This window comes from Heterocephalus glaber, unplaced genomic scaffold (assembly GCF_053883595.1).
Source record: "Heterocephalus glaber isolate CG9 unplaced genomic scaffold, H.glaber_assembly_v1.0 deba00000122, whole genome shotgun sequence".
Taxonomy (NCBI): domain Eukaryota; kingdom Metazoa; phylum Chordata; class Mammalia; order Rodentia; family Bathyergidae; genus Heterocephalus; species Heterocephalus glaber.
In genome coordinates, this window is record NW_028258138.1 from 15,622,961 (window position 1) to 15,634,269 (window position 11,309).

At 46.4% G+C, this 11,309-nt stretch overlaps 1 protein-coding gene across 1 annotated transcript; it reads left to right on the top strand.

Annotated features, from left to right (window-relative positions):
* The first annotated feature begins 2,315 nt into the window (after nt 1–2,315).
* On the top strand, nt 2,316–10,529 carry LOC147830358 (uncharacterized). The gene is made up of 2 exons (XM_087213421.1): nt 2,316–2,717; nt 8,602–10,529. The coding sequence occupies exon 2, from the start codon at nt 8,643–8,645 to the stop codon at nt 9,852–9,854; it is 1,212 nt and encodes a 403-aa protein (XP_087069547.1). The 5' UTR covers nt 2,316–2,717; nt 8,602–8,642; the 3' UTR covers nt 9,855–10,529.
* Nucleotides 10,530–11,309: the final 780 nt, after the last annotated feature.

The following is an 11,309-nucleotide window of genomic DNA, read 5'->3' on the forward strand; positions in this document are numbered from 1 at the left end:
ATAGCAATTTTTGCATAAATATGAATGTTGGAATTGTATTAGGGCTCAATAGTGGAACAGAATCAGTATTATATGTGGTATACATATAATTATACAAGGAATTTATTAGGTAGGCTTAAAGGTTCAGAAGAGGAGGAGTCCCAGTGGCTCTCTGCACAGTCATAGGTGGAAGAATCCAAAATAGCCATTTCCACACTTGAGATCCAGAGAATCCAGTAGCAGCAGAAGGTGGAAGACCTGGAAGCTCACTGCAGAGTCACTGGTGTAAGTCTGTGTTGGAGAGCCAGAGTCTGTGAAGGAAGGTTGAAGAGTCTGCAGAAAGCTTGATGGAACTGGATATCAACAACCAAAGGCAATGGCAAAGTCTGTAGCTCCTCCACAGAAATGAGACAGGCTTCTTTTTTTCTTTTCCTTTTTGCTCTGTCCAGGCTATAAGCCTATTGGTTTATGCCACCCACATTAAGGGTGAGTCTTCCATCCACAGTTTGTTTTCTACATGTCAGTCTTCCACAGATACATCCAGAGCTTTACTAATCTTGTAGGTGGTTCTTACTCAAGCTGGGTTGATTTTCTTAGTCACTTTCTCAACACTGAGACACAATGCCCAACACTCACAACTTAAAAGAGGATGAATGTATTTTGGGTCAGGTTTTTAGTTTTTAGATAGCTGGTTCCAAGGCAAGAAATCATGGTGGAAAGGCCTTAGAAGAGTAGAGCTGCTCACCTAATGACCACCTGGAAGCAGAGAGTCAAAGGAGGAGATAGGAATGGAGATGTACTCTTCCAGGTAACCTGCCTCTTCTGACTGGACTCCACCTCCTAACAGAAAGTCAGCTATAACGCCCTCATAATTCCATCACCTCCAAACACAGGAGGTTCTGAGGGCCATTTTAGATCTAAACCAGAGCATTCCACTCCTGACCCCCAAAAGACTAATGTACATCTCTTTATGCAAAATGAATTTAGCCTATCTCTATGAGTCACAAAAGTTTTAACAGTTCCAACATTGTTGAAAAGTCCAAGTTTAAAGTCTCCTATGAGACTTGAACTCTTAGCTTTGCACCCCAATGTCAAATATCAAAAAGAAGTTATATACTGAAGACATACAATGACATTCGCATTCCAAAAGAAGGAATAGAGGGATAGAAATCAATGAGACTAAAGCAAGACTGAAACCCAGTGGGGCAAATATTAAAATTTGTAACTCCATATGCAACACCTGTGGCAAGTTGTGGTGAGATGTAAAGTCCAAAGGGCTTGTGCATCCCTGCCCATATGCATTGGATGGTTATAAAACTCATGACTTTTCTCTCAAGCTAGCTTTGCTTACTTCTTGTGGCTTTTTTCAGACATTCCTGGCATTCCTCATGTTTCTGGCATCCCCAACATCCTGTGGTCTCCACTGAACTTTTGGCATCACTCTCACAGTTATATGCACTAACTCCCTCAGGGATACATTGCTTGGCCTCTCATCCCTTCTCCTGAAATCTGGGTGAAAGCCTCAGTGGCCTCACAACTCTTTCATTCTGGATGCTCATAAAAACCATGTGAATGCCAACAAGGTCTGCCACAAGCTTGAGCGGTACCCAGGCCCCTTCGAATCACGGCTGCAGAGGCCTGATGCACTGGAGTTGCTGAAAGAGTCCAGTGGAATATATTTTTTAGATAGCCCTTTCTGAGTAGGGCATCTTTCATATTTGCATCCTTGATCTTGTCAAGGCAGGAGTTATGCTGATTCATCACATGTTCTCAAGACACTTTTGCTATTGTCATGATGTAAAGTACTTGGCTTCTTTTTACTACTAATCCTTTCAGCAACCAATCTCTTCTCTGCTCTAACTTTATAGGAGCTTCTTTTCTGGTGAAACAAAACTTTTAAATCACTCAATTGTGCCATCTATCCTTGATTGTAAATTTAGAGCTGGCTATAATCCCCTACAGCACCTATACCACAACCTGAACTCTGGCTCGCCTTGAAATTTCCTCCACCATGTTAATTATCTCACCAATATTTCCTGGGTCTCCTTCAAAGTCTCATGACCATAATGTGGACAGATTTTCTGCCACAGCAAAACACACATGGTTGGGAGTCCAACTGTGGACTTCCAGTGAAGTCTTTGTTCCCAACTGCAACCTCCTGATCTTAGACTTTACCATTTGTCTTTTTATAAGCAGTTTTGTTTTCTGAGTTCTCATCAGAATTTCTTATTAAGATTAGCTTACAACATTCTAGGGCTTCTCTAGCCAGTATCTCCAAACTTTCCAAACCAAGTCTAAAGTCCTTTGAATCACATGGTGTAGGGGGCCCTGCCCCCCCCCGCTGGAAATCTTGAGTGCCTTTTACGGACATATCCGGGCCTGCTACAAATCTACCCGGCAACAAGGAAGTAGCCCCAGTACCCTCCTCTTGCTCCTCCCCTCTAGCCCTACGGTATATATGTTGTAACAGCTTCTGCAATAAACGAGACTTGATCAGAAACCTGTCTTGTCTCCATCTCTCGTGTCCCCTGTCCCCTCTCATCCTCGCTCCCCCTCTAGGGTCTCCGTTGACTTACCCGCGGGCCGGGACAAGTGGCGCCCAACGTGGGGCCAGAGAACGGGGGATCCAGTGAAGGACGCTGCTCAGGGGCCCTAAGATTAAGATTGAGGAACAAAGAGCATACTCGACATAGAAGAGGCTTGCGATTGACGTGGACCTGCCGTCTTTTTGCACCTCGGTAAGTTGAGCAGCGATTATGGGACAGGGCATTAGTCAGCACGAACTGTTTGTGCAAGGTCTCAAGAAGACATTACAGGCACGAGGGGTAAAGGTTACAGTCAAACAATTGCTGAAATTTTTTGATTTTATTAAACATCTCTGTCCCTGGTTCCCTGCTGAGGGAACCATTGACGAAGAGAGATGGAAAAAGGTGGGGGAGGCTCTCCAGGATTATTATGCCACTTGCGGACCCGGGAAGGTCCCGATTGCGGCGTTCTCATATTGGAATTTGATTAATGATATTATTTCCCAAAAAGCAAGGGATCCACTGGTAGCTCAGGCTATACAGGTTGGGGAGGTAGCCCTCCGTAGTGGTGAGGAGCTGACACCCGCTGGTGACACTGACGCAGTTCCCCGGGACGCCAATATGGCGCCGGGACCCAGGCCAGTTAAGGCCACGCCTTCCTCGCCAGACGAGGAAGAGGACTTGATGTCCTTTGACAGTGATGATGATCCCGCCCCCGACGGACATAACGTTCCCTCGGACCAATCCCAAACGGCCGCGATCCCTGCCAAGCCCTATAAGGCAAAGCCTTGCCGGACCCCCGCTTCCTCTTCTTCCATCACTGCCTCTAAGGCAACCCCACCCTCGCGGGAGGTTCCGCCCCTATATCCCTCCCTTCAAGCCTATCGCTGCTTGCCTCCGCCACCAGATCCACCCCAAAAGGACTCCGGAACTGACGAGTCTGCAGGGGAAGCATTGCGGGGCGGCTCTGGGTGCCCCCCTCCTTATATCCGTCCAGGCCCCAGCACTCCCGCTTTGGCCTATCCTGTTGTTGATCCCCAAAAGGAACTCCGGGACAAAATAGACTTTCTAAAAGAACAGATAAGGTTAGAAAAGGAACATCAAGAACTTATTACCCAGCTTGAGGGCTTAAGAACAGGCAAGGCTCATGGAAATGTCCCTAGAGAGGACACCCATAAGCCACGACCCCCCATTAGAGGGGCGACCCCCAGGGTGCCGTCCGGGTCAAGGGTACCCCTAGAACTTGAGCCCGTGGAAGCCTTCCCTGTCACTGAGACTGTTGACGCACAGGGTCAGGCATGGAGACACCATGGCGGCTTTGATTTTAAGGTTATTAAAGAGCTTAAAACGGCTGCGGCTCAGTACGGGGCCACTGCACCTTACACCATGGCTATTCTAGAATCGGTGGCAGAAAATTGGCTCACCCCAATTGATTGGCAGACTCTGGCCCGTGCCACCCTTGCAGGAGGTGACTACTTATTATGGAAATCTGAGTATGTTGAGAATTGTCGAGAGACCGCTAGACGCAATGCTCAGGCGGGGAATGGTTGGGTGCTTGACATGCTTCTTGGGGAGGGGGCCTACGCCGCTAACGACCAGCAAATGCAATTTGACGTGGGGTTGTATGCCCAGATTCAGACCGCAGCCACTAGGGCCTGGAGGAAACTCCCTTCCAAAGGAGACGTGAGTGCCTCCCTCACTAATATCCGGCAGGGGCCGGACGAGCCGTTTGCGGACTTTGTCCACCGCCTTCTCACGGCGGCAGGCCGGATTTTTGGGAGCGCGGAGACAGGGACAGATTTTGTTAAACAGCTTGCTTTTGAGAACGCCAATGCCGCCTGTCAGGCCGCTATCCGCCCCTATAAAAAGAAAACTGACCTTTCCGGCTACATTCGCCTTTGTTCTGAGATTGGGGCCGCCTACCAACAGGGCCTTGCCATGGCGGCCGCCATGCAAGGCTTCACAGTCAAACAATTCTTACAACGCCACATCGGCAATAAATGCTTCCGGTGTGGGGCCATCGGCCATTTTGCTAGAGAATGCCCGACCGCTAAAATGCAGGGCCCCGACGCTCCGCCCCAGGGCCCTGCCCCCGATGCAATCGGGGGAAGCATTGGGCGAGTGAGTGCCGATCCAAGACTGATGCCCAGGGTCGACCCCTCCCCCCTCTCCAGGGTTTGAATTCGGGAAACGGGAAAGGGGGCCAGCCCCGGGCCCCCAATTCCAAACAAATTTACGGGGCGCTCAATTTTGCTCCAATAAACAGCAATCCATTTCGGACCTCGTCAGAGCCACAAAAGGAAGTGCCGGATTGGACCTCAGTGCCACCACCCACACAGTATTAACCCCAGAAATGGGAGTTCAGGCCCTTGCTACGGGAGTCTTTGGACCCTTACCTAAGGAGACCTTTGGCCTCGTAATAGGCCGAAGCAGCAGTACCATGAATGGACTGCTGGTTTACCCAGGAGTGATTGATAGTGACTACTCTGGGGAAATTAAAGTTATGGTTTCTTCCCCAAAGTTATTAATACCATTCAATCAGACCAAAGGTTTGCCCAATTGTTACTCCTTCCCCTTCTCTCCACCTCTAATAAGGCTCTTAAAAACGCCCGAGGCAGCCAGGGTTTCGGCTCATCTGATGTCTACTGGTCGGAGGTACTTTCAGCACAAAAGCCTCTCATGACCTTGTGGTTAGATGGGAGACAGTTTTCTGGGTTGGTCGACACTGGTGCCGATGTAACTATCATAAAGGGAGAGGATTGGCCTCAGGCGTGGCCATTGAAGGACACCCTCACCCATCTCAAGGGTATAGGGCAGAGTCAAAATCCTAAACAAAGTGCCAAAGATCTGACCTGGAGGGACCAAGATGGTAATCAGGGCACCATTCAACCTTATATCATCTCAGGGTTACCCATTAATTTATGGGGGAGAGACCTATTATCACAAATGGGGATAATTATTTCCAGCCCCAATGAAATTGTCACTATGCAGATGTTTAAAAATGGGTACATTCCAGGAACAGGGCTGGGAAAACACCCTACTAGCCTTACTCACCCCATTGAGCCTGTCCCTCGGCCCCCTCGAGCAGGGTTGGGCCATTTTCCATAGGGGTCGCTGACACTCCTGCGGTCCATGCTGAAAAGATCACCTGGCTCTCGGATGATCCAGTGTGGGTCGATCAGTGGCCCCTCTCCAAGGAGAAGTTGTTAGCAGCTCAACAGCTGGTGCAGGAGCAGCTTCATGCTGGCCATATCATTCCTAGCCACTCCCCTTGGAATACTCCCATTTTTGTCATTAAAAAACGGTCGGGAAAATGGAGGCTCTTGCAAGATCTCAGAGCAGTTAATAAAACTATGGTACTCATGGGAGCTTTACAACCTGGTCTTCCCTCACCGGTAGCCATCCCCCTTGGATATTATAAGGTTATTATTGATTTAAAGGATTGTTTTTTCACCATTCCCTTACATCCTGCAGATCAAAAACGCTTCGCTTTTAGCCTCCCGGCGACCAATTTCTGCGCCCCAATGCAGCGCTTTCAATGGCTAGTGCTACCCCAAGGCATGGCCAATAGTCCCACCCTGTGCCAGTCATTTGTAGCCACAGCACTTCAATCCACCCGAGACAATTGGCCTCAAATGTATATTATCCATTACATGGATGATATTCTCGTGGCGGGACAATTGGGAAGTGAGGTTTTGGCTTGTTATGCTGACCTTCGGCGGGCCCTTGAATCTTGTGGCCTCCAGATTGCCCCTGATAAGGTTCAACTAAAAGACCCTTACAGTTACCTCGGATTTCAGATGAAGGGACGTCATATTTCCTCCCAGAAGCTCACCTTGCGGCTGGACGGTCTTAAAACTCTGAATGACTTCCAAAAACTGCTCGGAGATATTAATTGGCTTATGCCCTATTTAAAGCTCACTAAACATGACCTGAAGCCTCTCTACGATACCCTGCAAGGTGATAGCCACCCCACTTCGCCTCGGGAGCTCACTGCTGAGGGGCGCAAAGCCATTAGCACGGTAGAACAAGCCATTCAAAATCAGACAATTACCTTTGTAGATTATAACTCTCCTTTACAATATATCGTTTGCAGAACCTCTCTCTCCCCCACCGCTGTCTTTTGGCAAACCGCTCCCCTTTTATGGGTTCATCTCCCAGTTTCCCCTAAGCGGGCCTTTTACCCTTATTATGTTGCAGTTGCAGACCTGATTGTTCTAGGTAGAGACCATGGAAAGATGTACTTTGGAAAGGAACCTGATGTCATTATCCAACCCTACCTTAAAGATCAAATCGATTGGCTTATGCAGACTACCGATTCCTGGCCAATTGCTCTCGCTTCTTATTCAGGATTATTGGACAATCACTATCCTCCCAACAAACTCATTGACTTTGCTAACAGACATGACTTCATTTTCCCAAAGGTCACTTCTTGTTCTCCTCTGCCAGAAGCCCTATCCGTTTTTACAGATGGCTCTTCCACTGGGATGGCTGCCTATGTGTGGGACGATAACATTGCCCAGTTCCAAACCGCCCACTCTTCGGCCCAATTAACCGAGCTGCAGGCAGTTATAGCGGTCTTTTCTACATTCCCCGCCCGAGCTTTTAATCTTTTTACTGACAGTGCTTATATTGCTCAATCTGTCCCCTTATTGGAAACATGTGGATTGATCAAACTTGCTTCTCAGACTGGTGGTCTCTTCCTCCAATTACAAGATTTAATCAGAAAGAGATCCGAATCCTTTTTCATTGGACACCTTCGTGCCCACTCTAACTTACCTGGCCCACTCACACAGGGCAACCGCTTAGCAGACCTAGCTACAAGACCTCAAGTTTTGGCCTGTTCAATAAATACTGATGCCCCCATTCCAATTGACCAGGCACAAAAGGCACACCAACTGCATCATCTTAATGCTCACACGCTTCGCCTTATGTATAAGCTTACTAGAGAACAAGCTAGACAAATTGTTAAGGCCTGCCCTACGTGCACTCTACACCTTCCTACACCTCATCTGGGAGTTAATCCTCGTGGCTTGATTCCAAATGCCCTCTGGCAAATGGACATCACGCATTACCCTGAATTTGGAAATCTTAAATATATACATGTCAACATTGATACCTATAGTGGATTCATATTTGCCACCCTGCAGTCCGGGGAAGCTACTAAACATGTCATCGCTCATCTCCTCATTGCCTTCTCAGTACTTGGATGTCCACAACAAATTAAAACAGACAATGGTCCCGGCTATACCAGCTCTGGCTTCTCCAACTTTTGCAAACAATTTGAAATAACACATATAACGGGAATCCCATATAATCCTCAAGGACAAGGCATTATAGAAAGGGCTAATCTCACACTCAAAATTACTTTAGACAAAATAAAAAAGGGGGAATGGTACCCTACCAAGGGGTCTCCTAGAAACCTGATATCACATGCACTATTTATTCTTAACTTCTTAAATTTGGATGCCAAAGGTTCATCTGCAGCCAATCGTTTCTGGCAACCAGAGACGCAACGACAATTTGCTTCGGTGATGTGGAAAGACCCCCTGGACCACTCATGGCACGGGCCCGATCCTGTACTTATCTGGGGCCGAGGATCGGTGTGTATTTATTCCAAGGAAATGAAGTCAGCCAGATGGCTCCCAGAACGCCTAGTAAAACAAGTTGATGGGCGTGCTGATGATGCCGATGACCTGACGTTGTCCAATCCTGATCAGTTAACAATGGCGCCCACAATTTCAATTTAAAATGAGCAAGGATATAATTCAGCTTATCTAGTAATGTTTGGGTGCACCCTGATGTTCTACACTGTCTTACATGTTTGTCTAGTGTTTGTTGTTTGTGGTCATGTAATTGAGCTCAAAATGTTCTTTTCTCTTTAAGGGATGTTCACCCATTGTTACATTGATGATGTTATTTTGTTAAAGATATGCTTTTCTCTTGGATCAAGGTATCACTGGAATTTATTAGATTAAAGTGATTTTTAGATGGGAACTCCCTTTGATGAATATAGAAGTGGCCACCCAGAAAATATTGTTCTGGTCTTAATTCCTCAAAGGGACTCCTTAGTGAAATTTATATCATGTGATCTTAGGGAACATCGTCATCACTTAAAGTTTGGACCTCCGGCGCACAATGAAGAGGGAACTCATGAAGGACATCTGGCTGAATGAACGATCCGAAAACAAGAATAGGATGAGCTGGAAATGCCTAGTTCCCCTGATGTTGCTGACCAGGGTATGGGTGGTGTCGCCTTCAGAAGGGTTAGACCACATGAAAAATATATGGATTCAGTTGGCAGGCTCGCTCAACTTGTCTGAGTTTTGTCTAAGTGCTGATGTAAACTTTCATTATATGTTGGGAAGTTGCCTCGTTCCTGTATGTACCCCATTGGAATCATTGCGGCCTTATACTCTGTTTAAAGATATCCCAGGAAAAAATCTCACATATGCAGATAGTTACAATTGGGGATCTGCTACTTGTCACAGGCCCAAGAATGCTGTCAAATTATATTCACCTAAGGTAATTATGTCTAATAAGACCGAATGTGCTGTATACAGAAATTGTACAACTAAATGTCTGCAAGTTAAACGTTTGGAAAACATGTCCTGCCGTGTTGAACAAGAAATTATGTATAGTAATTGCCATGTCTCTTTGCCAATGGGTTGGTTTTACACTTGTGAAAGGGAAACTTTTAATTACATTCCGGCCAACTTGAGTGACACTCGTTGTTGCTTGAGTCGGTTGGCTGTGATATTACCAGACAGAACTGATTTGATTGTACCTAATCGAATTAGACGGTGGTCGCCGTATACCGCCCCGGGATGTAATGATGATGTGGGTCTATTGACTGATGCAGAAGTGTTAGTCATGATAGGGTCTTTTGTTGCTCTGCCGTCCATCGGGGTGCACGCGGAAGCGGCAGTACGAAGATTAGCCTGTAAAGTGGTAAAAGGATTGAATGCCACCTCCACCGCCCTGGCGTTGATTAATCAAGAATTACAGGAACAAAGACAAGCTATTTTGGATAATCGAGCAGCAATAGATTATTTGTTGCTTTTTCATCACCAGGGCTGTGAAAAAATAAAAAATATGTGTTGTTTTAATTTGACTGACAATGGAGAAAAAATCGATGATACAATAAAACAATTGAAAGACCTGGCTAATAAGGTGCACAATGAGGATGGCGGAGACCTATTTAAATGGTTGACCTCATGGCTACCCAACCTACAGTGGGTAAAACAATTGTTTCTTGCCATTGCAATTGTATGTGTTTGTCTGTTATTGTCATGCTGCTGCATACAATGGATACCAATGCTTATACGTAGAAATCGCTTTGATTTTTAGATAAAAGGTTCAGGCTGATATGATTCAAAAGCCTTGTATTCCCCTTTGTATTTTAACCTATGTTAATCTTAGTAACTAAAATGTCCTCGGATAGTTCTGATTTTGTAAGGTTGTGATTTCCCCTGGAGCTATAGTGGAGACAAAGATGTACGTCAAAATCAGCGGTAAATTACTGTCAGGATGTTGGCTGGACATACGCTACATGGGCCGATTCCATCTCTGCCACGGCGCAAAATTCTCGCCCCACCTGGTGAGCGGGCTGGCAAGCCAATGACGGGCAACTGAGCAAGCGTGCCATGCAATGAGAGAGCCCTCGTGTGCCGCCTAAGACAGGTGCCAGAGCCTTGATTCTCTGGTTAACCAATGACGGGTAAGGTGCACGGTGCAGACACGTATGTTGCTCTGACCCAAGACAGGCTCAGCCCCCGCAGGCTTGATTCTCCTGACGCTTTTCTAAAAAATAATTTTAAAAGGGAGGACCTGTAGGGGGCCCTGCCCCCCCCCGCTGGAAATCTTGAGTGCCTTTTACGGACATATCCGGGCCTGCTACAAATCTACCCGGCAACAAGGAAGTAGCCCCAGTACCCTCCTCTTGCTCCTCCCCTCTAGCCCTACGGTATATATGTTGTAACAGCTTCTGCAATAAACGAGACTTGATCAGAAACCTGTCTTGTCTCCATCTCTCGTGTCCCCTGTCCCCTCTCATCCTCGCTCCCCCTCTAGGGTCTCCGTTGACTTACCCGCGGGCCGGGACAACATGGTCCAGTATCACCTCACTTCTCTGGCACCAAAATCTGTCTTAATTGCTTTTTCATCACTGGCACAGAATTTCTGACCCCCACAACTTAAAAGGTAAGATTTATTTCAGTGCACAATGAAGTCTATGGTTGGCTTGGTCTAAAGAAGAAAGAGCATGTCAGAAGGGCATGGTGGAGGAAAAGATGTTTATGTCAAGGAGATCAGGAAGCAGACAGTGAAAGGAGAAGCTGAGGAGGAAAATATGCCCTTCCAGGTCATGATCAAATAGACCTGCCTCTTCTGAGCAGATTCCACCAATAGCAAGTCAGTCACAATGCCCCATAATCTAAGCATCTTCCAAGCACTTGAGGCTCTGGGAACCATTTCAGGTCCAGAATTAATGAGGAGGAGCACTACAAACATGTAATCTAGGATGATGCATAAAGGGCCATTAACTGAGCCTATAAATGCAACCAGTTTGGAACAAACACCTTGCGTACTTCATGTCCTTGATATTTTCCTATACATTTTTTTCTAAGTCAACAACCAGCAAGTCTGCCTCACCACCCCTCAATGAAGTACATTTTTAAAATATTTCTAATCAATTTTATTGGAATATAAGTTAAACACAACAAAATCAGTCCAATTTGAGTGCACAGTTGCCTGGATTTTGAAGAAATCAAATCATGAATTAAGTTGTAAAATATTTCCATAATC